This window comes from Capra hircus, chromosome 23 (genome assembly GCF_001704415.2).
Source record: "Capra hircus breed San Clemente chromosome 23, ASM170441v1, whole genome shotgun sequence".
Classification (NCBI taxonomy): Eukaryota; Metazoa; Chordata; class Mammalia; order Artiodactyla; family Bovidae; genus Capra; species Capra hircus.
The window spans coordinates 44,019,286-44,041,023 of record NC_030830.1 but is presented as its reverse complement, the minus strand read 5'-3'; the positions used below and the strand labels follow the sequence as shown (position 1 = coordinate 44,041,023).

General features: G+C 38.9%; 1 protein-coding gene across 1 annotated transcript in view; it reads left to right on the top strand.

Annotated features, from left to right (window-relative positions):
• BMP5 (bone morphogenetic protein 5) overlaps positions 1–6,994 on the top strand; it is a 140,400-nt gene extending 133,406 nt beyond the window's left edge. Inside the window, exons 6-7 of the mRNA XM_005696188.3 lie at positions 111–221; positions 4,982–6,994. Coding sequence (XP_005696245.1) covers positions 111–221; positions 4,982–5,131 — 261 coding nt within the window. The 3' untranslated portion in view covers positions 5,132–6,994. The remainder of the gene's footprint in view (positions 1–110; positions 222–4,981) is intronic.

Genomic DNA, 21,738 nt, shown 5'->3' with positions numbered 1-21,738 from the left:
CATATTATAGTATATTGAATTATATTAATTATATTTAAGTATTCTTTAAGAACTGTTTTTCTGTGCTTTTATGTTGGTGATATTATTTCTTCTGCTTTCATGCATTTTAGGACTGGATTATAGCACCGGAAGGATATGCTGCGTTTTATTGTGATGGAGAATGTTCTTTTCCACTCAATGCCCATATGAATGCCACCAATCACGCCATCGTTCAGACTCTGGTAAGTTTTCTTTGTGTAGAATAGAAAGTGGTTTATGATGCAGGCTTCTTATAAAGTTGCTTTAAAGAAAAGCATCTATTTGGAGTAAACAAATGCATTTTCTTCTCTTCTCAAACTCCTAACGTAAAAATTGTCCCAGAGTAAGAAATGTGGATATAGTCAGGAAATTCAGGCTGCTCTAAAGAAAAATCCTAGTTCCAAAATGAGGAAAGATTCAGCAAGGAAAATTGGAGCAATCACACAAAATGGTCATTTTGCACTGATTTCTTCAGTAGACAATATGATTAACCACACAGGGGCTGTTTCTAACCTAACCATTCATTAGCAGTCATTACAAAAACTTTGAATAATAGCTGTGCTGAATTTCATCTGAGGGCTTTTAACTCCTTATTTAAGAATGTTCCATAACATACTTTGGTATCATGGAAGCTCTTCAGTGTAGAATATAAGTAGAAGATTGGTTTCCATTTTTTTATATCTTTTTCATTTGTAATCATTAAGGTGGACATTAACCTTCCCTCCCATACTTAGGAATGTACTACTGATTTAATCTCCGCTAATGTAGGCTAATTTTTGTGAAGGAGATAATGAAATGTTAATCTCATGGTCTCTCAGTGATTGTACTTATCTAATGAGCTCAGGAAAACCCTTGAGAGTCTGACTCCAACATCTGTACCTTTTAATGTGATGGGGGAATGGCTTCTGGCAGACGAGGAAGAGGTTCTAGAAGATGCATAGGCTGTGTGATGTGACCGCACATCAAAGCTGGGTTCACAGGAGCATTTCAACTATAAGTAATCATGACAGAAGGAAGAGAACAAATAATTTTGGACTCAAGACACTGATGGAAGTAGCGTTATTTGGTAGATAACAGTAGGAGAGAAGTAGCTGTTAGAAAAAAAAAATCTATCTTTGTGGGTGAGTCTTATTTATGACCAACAGAAAGAGCAGCTATTAGAATGTGTGGAGAGTTGACTCTTCAGAAGGTTATCTTCTTTTGCAATTTATTCAAAACTTAAAGTTGATGGAAATAACATCCCAGTTCCCTTCTGAATAAGAACGGTGTATACACCTTGACAGATGAAATCCTTGACTTGATGTTTCACTGGCGTCTTACTGACCTCAGAGGTACTGGTGGATAGCTAGACCGCAAAGATGCACACCTGTGGCAACTAGACCACAAAACTTCGCCATGTGGACCCCAAAAGGCCCCACCATCAAGATTTGTGTGGGAGATGCAAAGGCAAACGCCTATCCTGTGACAGCACTTTCAGTTTCAAATATATCATTGAAGTGATATATTTGGCCTGTGCTCAGTTCGTCTCCATGACAATGCCTGATCACACATTGTACAACCGACTCTTCAAAAGTTGAATGAATAGGGCTACAAAGTTTGGCCTCATCCAGTATTTTCACCTGACCTCTTGCTAACTGACTACCATTTCTTCAAGCATCTCAACAACTTTTTTCAGGGAAAGCACTTCCACAACCAGCAGGAGGTAGAAAATACTTTCTGAGAGTTGGTCAAATCCAGAATCATGGATTTTTACTTTACAGAAATAAATAAACTTGTGTCTTGTGGCAAAAAAAAAAAAAATGGTGAAAGTACATCACCTCTGGCTTCAGTCACCACATCACCTCAGATTGGATATAGATATTTTTGAACAAAGTTCCAGAACTCTGAAATCCAGGGATGCTGCAGGCCTCTCCCAGCAATGTCCTTCACTTTGGGTCAGTCTCCTGGGCCAGAGGTGAAAGTGCTTTCAAAAATACTGCCATTTCCCCAGCACAGTGTCTTTGATTGCATCCACATATTGAGTTAGAACCCAGTACACCCAGTAGTAAGAGGCTTCCGTGGGGCCCAACTGAAACGCCATGATGACTGTCAGACATCAGCTATAGAGCACAGCTTTTGTCAAAGACTTTGGAAATAACCTTGGAGTAGAGAGGAAGCAGAGAACTAAAACAAATATGTATTTTGAAAGGTAGGCACTTGTAAATATTCTTTTCTCCCCCAAGTTTGAAGAGAAACGTTTATTTCAGAATACAATCATGTAAAATTATCAAGTTGCTTTTTAATAACGAATGGAAAACAGTTGCTCATGTCTATCCTTCCCCAACACTGATCTTTACACCCTAAATTTCTTTAATATATCATACTCAGCAAACTTATAGGTGTGGGGAGAAACTATTATTTCTTTCTTGATTGCAAAATTTATATAAAGTGAAAGAAAACCTTTGTTTGCTACAGCTCTTATTTCGCTGTCTAAAGTGAAGAAATGGAGTCTAAATTTCAACCAGCATTTTCTTTCATGCTTGCTTTGTGCTGCCAATGCCACAGAAATATTCTTCTTTTTGTTGATTTTTGACCAATGAGGTTCCCTTATGCATGTATAGAATCAATTCCTAGGGGTATTCTAAGTTTTGATATGTCCATGCTATGTCTATGATATGTTTTTATGCTATCCATAAAAATAAGCACTTCTTTAAAAAAAATTGTGTGGTTTTTTTTTTTTTTTTTGCCTGCCCTGGTTGTGCACTGCTGCACTTGGGTTTTCTCCAGTTGCCTCAAGTGAGGGCTGCTCTCTAGCTGTGATGCTCAGGCTTCTCATTCTGGTGGCTTCTCGTTGCAAAGCATAGGTTCTAGGTGCGTGGGCTTCAGTAGCTGCAGTGTGCAGGCTTAGGTACCCCTTGGCATGTGGAATCTTCCCAGACCAGGGATTGAATCCCTGTCCCCTGCTTTGGCAGGTTGATTCTTAACCACTGAACCATGAGGGGAGCCCTATAAGCACGTCCTGATATATGGTATCAGTGTTGGGGCAAGAAAGCAGGTATGCAGCACAAGAAAAGTTGTTATATTCAGATGTCCTCCAGTAAGATGAATGTCTGGGGGGGTCCAGCCTTCTATCAGCTGAAGGCCCATTGCAGAGAGAAGGATGTTTCTATTCCATCTGTAGGGCCGCAGCAGAACAGCCACTATTTATAGAGAAATGCCACTTAATTCCCCAGAAATTAAGCTCTTTGTACTGTCATTTCAATGACTCAGAGAGCTTTCGCTGTTTCCTTAGATATGCATCTAACACATTCAGGTTCACTCAGGCTATGCAAAGCTTAATTACTGAAAAAACACTGTCAAATACCCCTATCTCTTTTTTTTTCTTTTTTTAAAAATAAATATATAATTACATACCGTCAGCTTTTAGGACTGTAGTCTAGAAGGCAGCGTCTAAAAACAAACATTTTTTAAATCGCTGACAGGGAGTTGGAACAGGCCCCTCGTCTGTATCGCTGTCCTGGGATGTGGAGCGTAAGTCATCACAGAACTTGAAGGGAACATGGGAAGTTTGGTGTTTCTGTTTTTTTTTTTTTTTCCTGGCATTGTGCATCCTCTGCTTATTTTGTGACGGACATGAAACAAGAACACAGGCGCATTTGTTGTTAAAGGAAAGCAGGTTTGTGCCGAACATGTTTGAGACATGATGGAAGAACAATCTTATTATTATTATTTCTTTTTTTCAGAACAATGGCTGGGTGAGGTGATCCTTGAGGCAGGGGGTTATCCATCCATCACGGGTGAGGGGGTTGAGGAGGATAAAGCCAAGGAGGGCTCCAGGCTGCCTCTGAAATTTGGAGAACCATCCAGCTTGCAGTTTTGTGAGGTCTTAGGAAATTTCACGTCCGTGTCGGATCACCTCATTTTTCCTGCCGTGTCTGTCCATAGGCAGGACTCCTATATCATTTCAGCCAGGGTTTTGCAGCCAAGATTCTAAGAGCTGTATTTTCTCTTTGTCGATCCCGGAGGACTCTGCAGTGGGACTTCCCATAAACTCCTCTGGGGGAAGGGCCGGGGGAGGAGGGTGGAAAGCGGGGAACCGAGTTCTGGCTCCTTCTTTGATTGTTGAAGATCAGAGGTAAACGTGCCAGTTTGACGAAAATGAGAACAAATCCTTTACTTAAGCATTTTACTGTCCATGTTCAGCTACCTTTTCAGGCTTTGTAGAGAGAGAGGTAGGGATGTATATTCAAGTTGTAACGTATCTAGGCTTCTTTCTTCTGATTGAACTTAGCTTGATTTTTGGCGCTTGTCTAGGGGAGAAAGCAAGTCAAAGGATGTTAAACTCTGGCCAATCTGGTAAAACATTATGGGGAGAAGAGTTGAAATCATTGCTTTAAAGCAAGCATTGGGTTTTTACCTGGAGTTTATTTTGCTGTGATTTTTATGCTTCCTTCACCAAAGGAAATGAAGAATTTGCACGCTTTTAATTTTATTGTTTAAAATGCACTGATTTAGTGTTTAGTTATCCTTTTACGAATAATTCTTAGATCCAGATCTTTCTACAGTCAAGTGTTGCTGCTTTGTTGGTTTTGCATTCATCACGTACGTGTTTCTCATGATAGACCTAGAAGTGGCCATTTTAACTAAAAGCAGCCCAGTCCTAGTTGCCATGTTCTTTCCTCCAGGAAAATTTCCACTGAATATTCCATAGAGAGAGTTTTCCTTCCTTGGTAGAATGTTTTCCAAAGCCCCAACACGTAATTAGAACCAGTGGGTCCAGTCTAGGTGTTAATACTTAGGGATACATCCTTCACTACCAGCTCCCACCTCACTTCACCATGGAGCAAAAACAGAAGAGAGGGAGGTAACTTAAGAGAGTGCCTGATTGTCAGTGATAAAACAAGAATGTCACCTTAAAACTGCAAACAAAATATCTGTTTTATTTCTTAAAGAGTAAATCATTTTCTTCCTCCCACCCAACCAGGTTCACCTGATGTTTCCTGACCACGTACCAAAGCCTTGCTGTGCGCCAACCAAACTAAATGCCATCTCTGTGTTGTACTTTGATGACAGCTCCAATGTCATTTTGAAAAAGTACAGAAATATGGTCGTGCGTTCGTGTGGTTGCCACTAATAGTGCATAATAATGGTAATAAGAAAAAGATCTGTATTGAGGTTTATGACTACAATAAAAAATATCCTTTCAGATAAAAGGGGAATTTAATAAAATTAGTCTGGCTCATTTCATCTCTCTAACCTATGTACAAGAGCATGTATATAGTCACTTTTATTTATTTAAAGGTATATATATTCTCCTTTGTGGATGCCTTTGCAGTAAAATGTATTTTAGGTCACTTCATTATGCAAAAAATTGCCCAGTCTAATTTTTAGTAGGATATGCTGAGTCCAATTCTATTCCACTTCAATATTTTTAACGTAATTTTTATATGATTTTCTGAAATTAGACAGAACTCCTTTGACTGTTAAGTATTGTTGAAGGAAGCTGAATGCATTTGGTTATGCTGTGCCAATGTAAACTGATAGGATATTTATTGATATTTAGAATGAAACTTAAAAAAATAACCAGCCAAAACAAAAATGCTTGGAGGAACACAATTTTTCTTTGAGAGTTTCTGCTACTTTAGATAAAGTGAAATGTTGAGCTCGATTTGAGTAAATAAACGGGAGCAGAACACAGAAGCTGAAAGATTGCACATAATTATTTTAACTGTTTGCTTGAACAGAATTGGTTTCACTGTAGAAAGCGTTCCTTCTTGGCTCACCGGTTGTAGATTTTGCAAAGAGCTCAAAGCTTCAGGAATTCTGTGGAGACAGACTTGAGCCTGTGTCCATAATTTTCCAAGTTAACACTAAAAAAGCATAGTACAACCTTCTTACCTCAAATAAATCATGTCTGCCTATTATCTAGAACACTACTACTGCAGTTTTTTTTTTTTCAGATTTAAAAACAGTCCAAAATAAAGAAACATTTACACGTGCTCCCCTTCCCTCCCCACAGATGAGAGTCACTGCATGCATAAAATATACCCGAGCAAAGCGACCGACAGAGCCGTTTTCTGTAGCTCTCTTTTATAACTGAGTTTGCTGATTGATGTGATGCAAGGGATTTTATTTAGGGTAAAAGCACTGAAACTCAACTGGAGGAAATTACCCCAAATCCCAGAATGGCTTTGACAGAATTGCCATTTCGAAAGAACAGCTGAAATCCATTTTTCATATCTTGGAGAATGAGCTCATTGAAAACCTTATTTTGGAGGGGGATTTTGTAAACCTTCCTCCAAGCACAAATAATTCCAAGTGGGAAGGTTCTGTTGTGTGTATGTGCCTGTGTGTTCTTCCCTCTGAAATTAATTTATTTTCTCTCTCTGTTTCTCTCTCTGCCTTCTAAGGCTTGTCTTTAACCCACTGACTTTTGGAAGAATGACATTTAGTGCATAAGTTGCTATTTATGTGGGCTCCACGGCTAGGATTATTTACAGTTCATCTAAAATACTCATAAAGCATCATTTATTAATCACCCTTTTGGACTTTTTAAGTAAAACTTGTATCAAAAATAGCTTAAAAATGTTATGGGTTTGTTCAGATTCAGGAATATTGCAATGTTGTTTTAAAATACAGATTATCTTAAAGTAAACTTGATAATAACTCTATTGGAGGTACATTAAGTAATATATTTTTGAATTAATGGTATACCGTTGTAAGAATAAGAAATGAAAGTCTATTATATTATTCTTTAAATGTGCTGTTTAAATATATTTCTATGTTTTAAAATATATTAAACTTGTGATGCTAGTTTCTATTGTGCTTCTTGATTTGGCTTTTTTTTTTTTTTAAGAGGGATACAAAATATAAGTATGTCCTAACTGAAACTATAAGCGTATCAGATCTAAAATGTTTGTGGATTACATGATTTTAATTGCCAAAACTAGTTTTTCTGTTGTTGATAAGTAACTCACTATTAAATGAGCAAAGAAACCATCCACGAGTTAAATATTTTCTTAATCTGTTCCAACAATAAGGAAAATTTTTAAATAGCAAAAAAATAAATGATTAGGATGGGAATTGACCTTATTTATTCTCTTTCATTTAAGAAGGGAGATATTTAGCATGAGTATTTTTATATTTTCTCAAAATATGTATGCATATATATATCTGCACATATGGTCAGTCACATTATTTTCAAATAACTATTAGAGTAAATGCTTAGTATTACTTTGAATACTCAGACTATTACAAGGAATCAGAATAATTTGGTTTGTTTTAACAGGATCCAAACTACTCAGGTCTTTTTGGCTAGTTATGCATTGACTCTTCTGTTGGTGTGTTTTTAATTTTTCTGCTTTGTAAAGTGGTCCTAATCATTTTTGATACTAGAAAGGCAAAAATGACAAATACTCATTGTTTTAAGGCAAAAATAAATTTGTCTGTATTGAAGAGAGAAACAAACACAGAAAAGAAAATGCAAAAACATTTCTTTTCTCATGTAAAGAACTGTCATTTAATAATTCCTGCATCACCAGTGTTGAATCTAAACCAGCATCTAGTGGTGACTGTATAGTCTGCAAATGTCATCTCTCGAGACATTTACAATAAATAGGTAGCTTATAGTGTAACTTCACTCAAGGCAGAAGAAATCGTCATTCCCAAACGCAAGTCACTGTCTCATAACAATTCAGTCAGTTGTGCAGTCGATATGTGATCTGGCTCTCAGATTACCTGCTTTTCTGTGTTCTTCCTTTTGCATTTTTGGGGGAGGGGTCTGGTGCTTTTCAAAGTTACAAGTGAAGAGACCTTTGTTGATAAAGCATATATATCACTATGTATTTATCTATAATCTGTATTTTATCATTTGCTTTCTTTTTAACCAAAGGAAAAAGTAGGAAGAGTAACAATCATTGACAATATTTTTTTAATATAAATTTATTTTAATTGGAGGTTAATGTATGACAGTATTTATTCATATGTAGGCAGAAAGGTGACAACTCTATTCAAGTTAACAATTAACCTATGGCGGATTCATGTTGATGTATGGCAAAACCAATACAATATTGCAAAGTAATTAGCCTTCAATTAAAATAAATAAACTTAAATTAAAAAAGTAAAGACAGGAAACAACAACAAAAAAAGAGCCAAGTTTTGCAAGATTACTTCCAAGTCTGTTGTCATACTTGTTAGAGGTTGTTTGAAAGATGGAGATTTCAAAGACAGAGGAACCAGGAATCATACAGCCTTTAAAAGTACAAAGAAACTTCAGACTTTGAAAAACATGCACTTTAACCTTTGCATCTTAGTTTCAACTTTACAGAGGCAGCTAGCCTCCAGTCGGTGGGTAGAGGATGGGGACAAGCAATTCAGCCTCAAATCCAGCGGCTCGAGTATAGGAGGATGAGAGGAAGCCCTGCAAAAACAGCTTCCAGACTAAGCATCTGGAAACAAGAGCAGAGCTGATGGTTCAGCGGGGTGTGGCTGGTGTTTTCTTCCCAGTTCACTGTGGCTCTGATGACATGATGAAATACAATAGAACAAACCTAAAAAAAAAAAAAAAAACCCAAACAGAACTAGACTGGTTATTTTCCTGTCAATACCTATAGGAAAAGCCCAAAGTAGGAGAATAATTTTCTACCTTGAGCCACAGGCCAATAAGATGTCTCTGATTATCTTTACTCTTTCTTCGTTAAAACATACTTATTACACAGTCACTTATAAATAAGTGTATTTATTTAAACAAAATGCACACACTCACATATTTATAAAGACATATTGTTTTAAAGAAGAGAGAGTAAAAACATGAATGTGAGTGTGTGCTCAGTTGCGGCCAACTCTTTTGTGACCCCATGAACTGTAGCCTGCCAGGTTTTTCTGTCTATGGAGTTTTCTAGGCAAGAATACTGGAGCGAGTTGCCATTTCCTACTCCAGGGGATCCAACCCATGTCTCCAGCGTTTCCTGCATTGGCAGACAGATTCTTTATTGCTGGCTCACCTGGGAAGCCCGCAAAAACATGAATGCAAAATGTTTTAGGAACTCGCCTGACGGTCCAATGTTTAACACTCTGCACATCCGATGCAGGGGCCACAGGTTCCATCCCTGGTCAGGGAACAAAGATTCCACATGCTAACAGGGCGGCCGAAAAAAATTTTTTTAAAGCAAAATGTTTTAAATGAAAAACAGAACTTCTGTGAAGGAAAAATATAATACTGGATTTAAACTTTATAGGATATGTTATGGGAAACACAGTGGGTGGAAAGACAGATAAGAAAGAATTATCCAGAAGACAACATTGAAACAGATAAAGTGATGGAAAGTCAAAAAGAATTTAAAGTTAACAAAGTTGTAATATCCATTTAATCAATATTGCAGTGAACTGGGGACAATTTAGGGGCAAACAGCAGACCTGTGAATCAAAGCTGGCTTCTCAACTTGGAAGGCAGTGAACAGACAGTCACTATCTTCAAACTGCTCAGGAAAAATAGCTGTCATTTGGAATTCTGTATCCAGCAACTCTGTCTGTATCCAACAAAACATTAGGGCAAAAAAAAAAAAAAATTCCTAGGCAAATAAAAATTAGAATTTGCCATCAATGGTCAAGCCACTGCTAAAGGTTTTACCTCAGGAAGAACCAAAATTAACCCCCAATGGTAATGTATACAAATATAATGAACAAGAAAATAATAAACATGGGGTAGATAAAAATTTTATTTACAAAAACAAGTTGTGAGTGGGATATGACTCATTGGCTATTGTTTGCTGACCTCTATTCTAATCCAGTAGACGGAATAATTGCAACGTGGTAAAATGAAATCAGTTCAATAAGATGAAAGAAAAAAAGAGAGAAAGGGATAAAAAGAAACATAACAAAAAGAAAGTATTGCATATAATAATATGATAGAATTACATCCAACATAATTGTATAATATTAAATGTAAATGGCCTAAAAAGATCACTATTAGCAGATTGGATTTAAAATAATAACGTTAACAACTAGCTACAGTCTGTTCAAAAGAGGCACACTTGGGAGGGGGGTTCATGTTTGGGAACGCATGTAAGAATTAAAGATTTTAAAATTTAAAAAATAAAAAAAAAACTTAATAACACAGGAAGGTTGAAAGCAAAATGAAAGTAAATATATATCAGGTAATACACATCAGAGGAAAACTGGATAAGCATATTAAGCCTTCAGGGAAATGAGATGCAAAACATATCAGTAAAATTTTAATCACTATTGTCATTTTTCAGCTTATTAAGTAAGAGAATTCTATGTTTTAGAACCACATAAATCAAAAATTGATAGGATTATTAAAAGAAATTAAAACTGCACCTTTTTAGTGAGAAATTTTAACAAATCTCTCTGATCAGTTGACATACTAAGGAAAAATAATCAGTGAAGCTAGAGCAGATATTGGAGAAGGCAATGGCACCCTACTCCAGTACGCTTGCCTGGAAAATCCCATGGACGGAGGAGCCTGGTAGGCTGCAGTCCATGGGGTCCCTAAGGGTCAGAGACGACTGAGCGACTTCACTTTCACTTTCATGCATTGGAGAAGGAAACGGCAGCCTACTCCAGTGTTCTTGCCTGGAGAATCCCAGGGACGGGGGAGCCTGGTGGGAGGCCGTCTATGGCGTCGCACAGAGTCGGACACGACTGAAGCGACTTAGCAGCAGAGCAGATATACCCACTTAACAAACATTGACTAATGAACATGTACAGAACATTTAAAAATATACATGATTTTCCAGAAAATATGGAAAATCTTTGAAAATTGATCATTTCAACCAACTTTAAAAAATAAGGTTCCTAAGTCAAATCACTTTGGTGACAAGAATATTGGAAGAATTAATCTCTTCCTTGTCTGTCTTCTTTGAGATGTGCAGGTAAATAATGAAGAGAATATATCCTTAGAAAGATTGCAGCTTTGGGGATAGATTGCCTCCTTTTCTTTTGAATAGAAGGACATATATATTGTTAGACTAATAACTGTTTTTCTGTCTCTCCCCAACCCCCCCCCCACCCCGCCACACACACACTAAATTCCTTCAGAAGGATATTAGTTAGTCGCTGAGTCATTTCCAGCTCTTTGCAACTTATGGATTGTAGCCCACCAGGCTCTTCTGTCCGTGGGATTCTCCAGGCAGGAATACTGGAATTCGTTGCCATTTCCTTCTCCAGGAGATCTTCCCGACCCAGGGCTCAAACCCAGGCTTCCCACATTGTAGGCAGATTCTTTACCCTCCGAGGATGGGAAACACATTATTATACTTTGTGCTTCCTCCATTCTTCAAAATCATGGTGTATTACTATGTATTTTTTTTTTAATTTAGAAGTATCTTCAAAAGTTTAATTATAGCATTATTTTAGGAAATAAGGTAAAAAGAAATAAAATGATAACTAAAATGCAGAATATAAAAGGACCTACTCTTTTTGCCTATTCAACTTTTGATATATCTTCTTGTAAAATAAGAGAAGGAAATTAGAGAATGAAATGGCAACCCACTCCAGTATTTTTGACTGGAAAATCCCATGGACAGAGGAGCCTGGTGGGCTACAGTCCATGGGGTCGCAAAGAGTCGGACACAACTGAGCTACCTCACTTTTTTTCTCATAAAATAGTCTCTGGAATGCCTTTTAAAATTGCCAGTTTAAAATGGGTAAAGAAAAATGATTTTAGTTTGCCATATACTATCACACTGTTAAGGTTATTAGAAAACTACTACGTCATTTGAAAACTACTTGTCTTTGAGATCAAGGTCTATAATATTCAATACCTGCTGATGTTAGTAAGTCTTTCTAAGTTATCCTACTTAGAACATGAAATAAAGCATTAAAAAATGAACAAGCAATTGTCCAAAGATGTCATGATAAAAAATAAGAATAGTGTAAAGTAATTAGCCTCCAATTAAATAAATTTATATTAAAAAATATATTTGAAAAGTCTTGGTTATTGACTACAATGAATCCAATGAATCTCATCTCATACTAACCTCCTAGGGTTATTATTAAGTCAAAATAAAGTATTCCCAATACTTTTGTATTCCCAGTACATTCCCAATACATAATACTTTTGTATTCCCAATACATAAATAGATTCTGGACCTTGATAACAACTTTCCATTCCTGGGAAATATCTTCCCTAAATTCTGCTCACTGATATTCTGCCAATTCCTGAGGGCTCTTCTCATTTGCCATTTTCTTCAAAAAGACCAAATACACGAAACCACATGTGTTTGATCTGGCTAATAAGCCACTGCAGCCCCCTTGCTTCTGAGACATGCCAGTTTCTATAGTTATTTGGGAAAACCTTATACTCCTAAATTGTAAGATAAAGAAATTTACCATATCCATTTTGAAGAATTTATTAATTCCTTAAAAATTATCATAAAGATATTCTTGGAGTTGATGTTCTACAAATGACTTGGAAAAGCATAGCTTAATGTACTGCTTTACTGGGAAATAAGCAGCAAAGCATAAAGACAGTACTGTCAAAATTGAGATGGTAAAGGTACAAGAGTTCTTATTTTATAAAGAATGCCCCTAAAGTATCTTTCACTTTTAGGGCATTTGAACCTCCATTTTGTCAAGGTTTTGTCTGAGTTTTTATCTTGTTCTTTTGCTAGGAATGTATTCTTCTGTTTCTTCATTTTGCTTGACTATCTGTGTAGGTTTCTGTGAATTACATGAAATAGCTGCCTTCTTCCAGTCTTGTAGAGTTGGTGCTGGATAGAAGATGAACATTGTTATTCAGCCCTGCCCTGGCTCTTGGCCATCTCTCAAATTTCTGTAATTTCTCAAGCAACATATTTTACTTTAATTGCTCCTAGTAGTTGAAGGTGAGCCAAGATAGTCAGTGTCCCAAAGGGGAAGATCTCAGTCAATACCTAGATTCAGGCAGATTGGCAGCTTGACCTTCAGAGAGGAGCTCTTAAGGGATGCAACTATACACTGTCCTGTGGGACCAGAAGCTTAAGCCCTGCTGGCCACTAGGGTCAGGAGATCTGGAGCTCTTCCTTGGCAACAGCGGCAAAAATCTGGGCTCCATAGGAATGTGTAAGCTTCTTTCTGGGAGTGAGCTGCATTGAGGCAGAGGGAGAGTGCAAAGCTGGCATCCCCTAGCCCATGTTCTGAGAGGGCACTCTTGTAGCCTCTAGGCGTCTGTTGCCTCTGAAGCCTGCCCCTCAGGTTAAGCCAGTACCAGCAGGTAGAAAGGAAGGTGTGTGGTCTGGCTGCTTTCTGTGCACTGGCCTGGGGTGGAAGCCAGTCAAGAACTCTCTGCCAGTTTCAGTCCCATGCAGCCCAGGAAACACAAGGCCCCCCTGGGCACCAGAGTCAGATGACATAGATGCATCCCCTGCAGCGGCTGCAAAACTCAAGGCACCAGACATATACGAGCTCCTGTTCAAGAGATGTTGTGTTCCGAGGCAGAGCAGCTGACATGAAATTGGTATCCACCTTCTGAGTTTTCAAGGAAGGCTTACTGTCAGCCCTCAGATGTGTGCTTCATTAGGAGCCTACTGATGCTGGGCCGTGAAAGATGCTGGGATTCTTGGTCTCCAGAGGAGAGGAATTCAATCCAGGGCCAGTGATGAGGCTTGATCACTCAGAGTTTTGTGTGATAAAGTTTTATTAAAGTATAAAAGGGATAGACAAAGCTTCTGACATAGACATCAGAAGGGGGCAGAAAGAATGCCCCTTTGATAGTCTTCAGCAGTATGTGATATACCTACCAGCAGGCTGCTAATTACAGAAAGGAAATGTCTCAAAACTCAGAGAGTGGCACCAGACCCCTCACCCGCAACATGCATTTTGAGATAACATTGGCACAAGGTGAATCATCCTGGGCCATGAAATGATTGACATGAATCTTGAAGAAAGGCAGGTTTCCAAGCAAATATATAGTTTCAGTAACATAGATTAGGATGAGTAAAATATACGGGTTTGCTGAGTTACTATCGGTTCTGAGTCTTAGGTGGAACCGACTTGAAGAAAGACAGAGTCTAGGGTAAATACATAGTTCATTAACATAGCTTAAGAAAAACACTTTCATAAGAAAAATGCATTGGTTAGCTCAAGGTCTGAGAAAAGTTAAGTTCAGGTGGAACCAGGTGTCCTCATGACAACAGAGAATTTTTAAAGAAACCTCCTTTTAACTTTGTATAGAGAATGGGGGAAAAAATCTAACACTTGTAGTTTGTTTCCTCCTTCTGCTTAAGAGAGAGAGAAAAAATGTCTGACACTTGCAGCCTATTTCCTCGGTTTGGAGACCCCTAGCCTTCCTGCCCATTACCATCTCAATGCCACACAGGCGGCAGCTATAGCAACAGGGTAACAGGTTTCATTCACTAAAAGACAGCTCCTGTGTCTGTGGCCTCTTGCTGAACCCTGGGGCTGCTAGACTTTTGATACTTCCTTCTAGGAAGCTTACAGTCCTAGGACCCCCTCAAGCTTAAGCCTGCCGGGCACCCAGAACAGAAATGCACAGGTGAGCCTTGGCAAGCCCCCACAGCAATCAGAGCATCAGACGAACTCCCTTCTGCAGAGAACAGAGATGGCATCCAAGGCCAGGAGCGCCTCATGGGACCCCTAGAAGAGACTCCCCAGAAGAGCTCCAAACCAGGAGCCTGCCCCCCAGGACAATGCTGCTGGATGAAAAAGAGGCTTCTTTCTCAGAAAGGCTGGTGTATATCTCAGGCTCTGCCTGTGCAGCGCCCTGGGTTTGCAGCTGGCCAAGAACTACCTTTCAGATTGTCGCAGTCCCCTGAGATCCAGGAACATAAGCCCCCAACTACCACCCCCCCTCAGGCCTCCAGAGCTATGTGATGAAAGGGCATCTACTGGGGGGCAACCATGAGATACCTGGTCACCAGATGTAAAAACTGGGACACCAGACATTGGAGATATTGGAGCTCGGGATGGTGTGGAGATGGTGACCATTGGCTAGAGGGAAGCAGGGGGGCAGTGCTAAGATGGCCCTCAATGAAAAAAGGGGAAAAGAGTAAAAAAGAAGAGGAAAAGGAAAGAAAAAAATGGAAGAATAAGAAAAATAGAGGGGAGGAAAAAAGTAAAAAAGGAAAATCATTTGGGAAAGAAAAGGAGAAAGAAAGAGAGAGATGGTCCCTGCGGGGTGGCCCAGGAGCAGGAGGTGTGCCCCTGCCTCCACCGTGGAGAGTCTCAGCAGGGCCCTGCCTCAAACCGTTGCTTCAGAATGAGCAAACACGTCTCTCTTGGATCAAATCTGAGTGGTTTTCTTGGGCTGCCTCTGACTGGGCTGAGTCTTTGGCAGCCTGGAAGAGGCGTTCTAGCACACCATGGGCATGGGTTTCTGTGCCGGAGCCACTTAATCTTAAAACCCTGCATTCTGTAGGCTCCTATCTCGAGAGCTGGGTGTAGCGGAGGATGCTTTGCTCTTGGAGAAGCCATGGTGTGAGCTCCCTGCCAACTGTGGGCCCTGCACCTGGGGAGGTCAGGGAGAGACCGCCTCAACCACTTATACCCCCTTCAGAGAGATTTCCCTCTCATTTGCCCCATGTGTAGGGGCTACTCTACCAGTTTTTAGGTCTTTTTCAGTGAACATTGTTCCCACATAGCTGTGGATTCAGTGCACCCCAGGAGGAGGTAAATTCAGACTCTTACCTGTCTTGAACCAGAACCTGTAATTCTACTCCGGGTAAAACAAAAAGAACAAGGAGCCCGCAGGATGATTATTTCTTAATTGTAGGAGCAGAGAAAGACCTCCATAAAGGTAGGAAGAGCTAGCTGGTTCCTACAGAGAGAACACACAGACAGGAGGAGTGAATTCTATAGTCCGTGGGACGAGAGCTCCAGGTTCTTTCTCCCATGAACACAGCCTGGGTAAGGGGAAAGGAGCTGGGGAGGATTTCCCAAGCTTCAGCAGAGGCTGGATTGCACCATGTTCTTGAGAGTGTGATTTCTGAGTGAAATGTCCAGAAAGATAGTTAAAAACGGGAGACCTGAGATTTCTAGACAGGGCTGACCAGACATAAATCCATAGGTCATCAACAGGGGATGATGTTTAAAACCACGTCATCAGAGAGATCCCCACTGCAGGTAGAAACACTGCTGTGAGTGAGACCCTCCCCCAACTTCTTACCCACAGCTCGTTCATACCCAAGGTCTATCTTTGGGAATCAGGTACAAGAAGTTCCCTTTATATGACTCTTCAAGTTGTGACCTTTCAAAGATGTGGACACGTGTTTCTGTGTCCAGTCATGTAAGTTCACGTGTCTGGTGTACTTTGTCACGTGCATGCAACCTCTGCAACTGGTTGCGCTGTTGTGTACTCTTCTGTACAGTGCTTGTATAGCACGGGGCTTCCCTGGTAGCTCAGCTGGTAAAGAAGCCACCTGCAATGCAGGAGACCCCAGTTCAATTCCTGGGTTGGGAACATCCACTGGAGAAGGGATAGGCTACCCATTCCAGTTTTCTTGGGCTTCCCTGGTGGCTGAGATGGTAAAGAATCCACCGGCAATGCGGGAGACCTGGGTTCGATCCCTGGGCTGGGAAGATCCCCTGGAGGAGGGCTTGGCAACCCACTCCATCTTCTTGCCTGAAGAACCCCCATGGACAGAGGAGCCTGGTGGGTTACAGTCCATGAGGACACAAAGGGTCTGACACAACCAAGTGACTAAACACAGCACAGCGTTATACAGAGTACAGTATCTTTATTTCAAGCCCTGAATGTCCTGAAGCAAGCGTAAAAGCAATGGTGTATAGCCATTGTGTTAGCTGGGTACCTAGGCTGACTTTGTTGGACTTAGAAACAAACTCTCAGAATGGAACTCAGTCATATATAGAGGACTTACTGTACTGACATGAAGACAATCACTGCTCTGCTTCTGTCTTCCAGGGGGCTTTCTGAATCACATTATCTCTGTTTGTAGTCAATTGGAACTCACTGAAATCTATGCAGAAAATAGAATGTAGGTATTAATTTACTAAACATATATACATTTTGTGATAATGTTTGCTGTGCATTTAAGAGTCCAAGGAGCTTTGGGATCATGAACATGGCAGTGAGATAATACAGATATTAATAAATGAAGCTCAGTATCTGGGAACGTTGGTATAAAACGTCATTGATATAAATGCTATATGCATATGAGTTCTTAATAAAGGACACATTAAAAAGTAATGCATCTTGGCACTAATGAACCTATCTACAAACCAGAAACATATTCACAGATATAGAGAACAGATTTGTGGTTGTCAAGAGAGAAGTGGAGAGGGAGAGGGATAGACTGGGAGTTGGTGGTTAGTGGGTGCAAGCTGTTGCATTTAGAATGGATAAACAACAGTGTTCTATGGTATAGCACAGGGAACTATATCCAGTCTCCTGGGACAAACCATAATGGAAAAGAATATGAAAAAGAAATACACACACACACACACACACACACACACACACACACACACACAAGCTTAGTTGCTTTGATATACAGCAAAAATTACCACAACATTGTAAATCAACTATACGTCAATTAAAAATGTTTTTAAGGAATTCATTTTCTATCAGTTCTGTATATGTAATAACAAGGGGAAAGAGCTTTAGTGATAGCATTAAAGGTTTAGGAGAGATATATAGGAGGCTTTAAAATTCTACTGAACACTGAAAAGGTTCTCCAAGAAAATACTTTGGAAGACTATAGAAGTACTGTTGAATTTTCATCATCCCTATCTCTCAACTTTTAAAGAGTACAATTCTGACTTTTTGCTGTAAATTTCTTTGTGTACTATTAAAATTTCTTTTATTTACCCACTTTTATTTTGAACTAAATTTATAGCTGTTTGCTGAAACTTTTTCTGCATTAAGACCTACTTAGTAAGAAACTTTGTTTTTTTATAAAACTGAATATATTGATGCAAAAGAATTTATAAGGAAACAATGTAAATATCAGCCCATTTTTTTCTAGCTATTGTAGCATTAGTGCAACTATCCTGTAAGTGAACACTATTATTGTTGGGTTAAGGAGTGTTATTTACCATTAAAAATAATCACATATTATGTGTTAATACTAATTATAAAAATAGAACATACGGATTTTTTCTGATATCTTTCTTGAATATGTGCTGGTAGCTTTTATTTCAGTTTTACTAGCTTTAAATAGCAATGCTTCAGCTTTTGTATTCAGAGCCTGGAGAAGTCTTTAAAATATATTCTGTATTTTATTTGTTTTATTATTCTATATTTCTAACAATTCTCTTAGGAGGTACTTTATCCTACGTGATATCATGGGAGTTGATTTAGAAGAGTTTAGCTGAGTGTGTTGAATGTTTAACTAGAATGAACATTTTGAAGAAGTCTCTTTTCTCTCTTTGCCTTTTAAACCTCTCCTCATGAAGATGTGGAAAGAACCAAACCATCAAATCAGGACAAATGCTTTAACTGTTTGGAAATAAGTACCACAAGCCCAAGTATTATCTGTGAAAAAAAAAAAAATTAGAAAAATGCTCATGCTGAAAGCCTGTGTAAATTGACATGCACCATTCTTTTTTATTTAGGTCTTTTAAAAATTTTTATTTATTTTTAATTGGAGGATAATTACCTTACAGTATTGTGTTGGTTTCTACTATATATCAGCATGAATCAGCCATAGGTATACATATGCTCCCTCCCTCCTGAACCTTCCTCCCACCCCTCTAGTTTGCCACAGAGCATCAGATTTGATCTCCCTGCATCATACGGAAAGTTCCCACTGGCTGTTTTATATATGGTAATGTATATTTTTCAATACTACTCTCTCAATTTATTTCACTCTCTCTTTCCCCCACTGTGCCCACAAGTCTGTTCTTTATGTCTGCATCTCTATTGTTGTCCTGCAAATAAGATCATCAATACCATCTTTCTAGATTCTGTATATATGTATTAATATAGCATATTTGTTTTCCTCTGACTTACTTCACTCTGTATAATAGGCTCTAGGTTCATCCACTTTATTAGAACTGACATAAATGTGTTCCTTTTTATAGATGAGTAATATTCCATTGTATCAGTTCAGTTCAGTTCAGTTCAGTTCAGTCACTCAATCGTGTCCGACTCTTTGCAACCCCATGAATCGCAGCACGCCAGACCTCCCTGTCCATTACCATCTCCCGGAATTCACTCAGACTCACATCCATCGAGTCAGTGATGCCATCCAGCCATCTCATCCTCTGTCGTCCCCTTCTCCTCCTGCCCCCAATCCCTCCCAGCATCAGAGTCTTTTCCAATGAGTCAACTCTTCCCATGAGGTGTCCAGAGTATTGGAGTTTCACCTTCAGCATCATTCCTTCCAAAGAAATTCCAGGGCGGATCTCCTTCAGAATGGAATGGTTGGATGTCCTTGCAGTCCAAGGGACTCTCAAGAGTCTTCTCCAACACCACAGTTCAAAAGCATCAATTCTTTGGCACTCAGCCTTCTTCACAGTCCAACTCTCACATCCATACATGACCCCTGGAAAAACCATAGCCTTGACTAGACAGACCTTTGTTGGCAAAGTAATGTCTCTGCTTTTGAATATTCTGTCTAGGTTGGTCATAACTTTTCTTCCAAGGAGTAAGTGTCTTTTAATTTTATGGCTACAATCACCATCTGCAGTGATTTTGGAGCCCCCCAAAATAAAGTCTGACACTGTTTCCACTGTTTCCCCATCTATTTCCCATGAAGTAATGGGACCAGATGCCATGATCTTTGTTTTCTGAATGTTGAGCTTTAAGACAACTTTTTCACTCTCCTCTTTTCCTTTCATCAAGAGGCTTTTTAGTTCCTGTTCACTTTCTGCCATAAGGGTGGTGTCATCTACATATCTGAGGTTATTGATATTTCTCCCGGCAATCTTGATTCTAGCTTGTGCTTCTTCCAGCCCAGCATTTCTCATGATGTATTCTGCACAGAAGTTAAATAAGCAGGGTGACAATATACAGCCTTGACGTACTCTTTTTCCTATTTGGAACCAGTCTGTTGTTCCATGTCCAGATCTAACTGTTGCTTCCTTACCTGCATATAGGTTTCTCAAGAGGCAGGTCAGGTGCTCTGGTATTCCCATCTCTTTCAGAATTTTCCACAGTTTATTTACCACAATTTCTTTATCCATTCGTCTATTGATAGACATTTAGGCTGCTACCATATGTCATTCTTGATGGTCTAGGAAAAGCTTTTCTTGTGGAAGATTTTAAGTTGCTACTTATGAAACATACATGAGACACACTCTAAAGATAATAGAAATGAAATGAGAGTCCTCCTACTTTTCTGTATATTCAGTCTATTAATTTTTGAGAGTTTGATATTGAAACTCCAACTAAAAATCTTTATTTATCTATTTAAAAACAATTGCAATACATAGTGGAACTATGTGTAACTTTGTTCTGTATTTTCCAAGTCTCCCATAAATGTGTTGTCATACCTTCCTAGAAAACACCCTCTTCCAAAGACATAAGAAATGACTCTACACATGGACATCACCAGATGGTCATTATTTAATATTAAAATCAGATTGATTATATTCTTTGCAGCCAAAGATGGAGAAGCTCTATACAATCAGCAAAAACAAGACTTGGAGCTGATTGTGGCTCAAATCATGAACTCTTTTGCAAAAGTCAGACTTAAATTGAAGAAAGTAGGGAAAACCACCAGGCCATTCAGGTATGACTTAAATAAAATCCCTCATAATTATACAGTGGAAGTGAGAAATAGATTCAAGGAATTAGATCTGATTGACAGAGTGCTTGAAGAACCATGGATGGAATATTCATAACATTATACAAGAGGCAGTGATCAAAACTATCCCCAAGAAACAGAAATGCAAAAAGGCAACATGGTTGTCTGACAAAGCCAGAAAAATAGCTGAGAAAAGAAGACAAGTGAAAGGCAAAGGGGAAAAGGAAAGATATACCCATCTGAATCTAGAGTTCCAAAGAATAGCAAAGAGAGATAAGAAAGCCTTCCTACGTAAATAGTGCAAAGAAATACAGGAAAATAATAGAGTGGGAAAAACTAGAAATCTCTTAGAGAAAATTAGAGATACCAAGGGAACATTTCATGTAAAAATGGGCAGTATAAAGGACAGAAACAGTATGGACCCAACAGAACCAGAAGATATTAAGAGAGGTGACAAGGATACACAGAACTATATAGAAACGGTCTTAATGAATTGGGTAACCATGATGGTATAATCACTCGCCTAGAGCCAGACATCTTGGAGTGTGCAGTTAAGTGGGCCTTAGGAAGCATTACTATGAACAAAGCTAGTGAAAGTGATGGAATTCCAGCTGAGCTATTTCAAATCCTAAAAGATGATGCTGTTAAAGAGCTGCATTCAATATGCCAGCAAATTTGGAAAACTCAGCAGTGGCCGCAGGACTGGAAAAGGTCCATTTTCATTCCAAACCCAAAGAAGAGCAATGTCAAAGAATGTTCAAACTACTGCACAATTATATTCTATTCATATGCTATCAAGGTAATGCTCGGAATTCTTCAAGCTAGGCTTCAATAATATGTTACTGAGAACTTCCAGATGTACAAGCTGGATTTAATAAAGACAGAGGATTCAGAAATCAAGTTGGCAACATTCACTCAATCACAGAAAAAGTAAGAGAATTCCATAAAACCATCTACTTCTGCTTTATTGACTATTTCAAAGCCTTTGGCTGTGTGGATCACAACAAACTGTGGAAAATTCTTAAAGAGATGGTAATATCAGACCATCTTACCTGCCTCCTGATAATCCTGTATA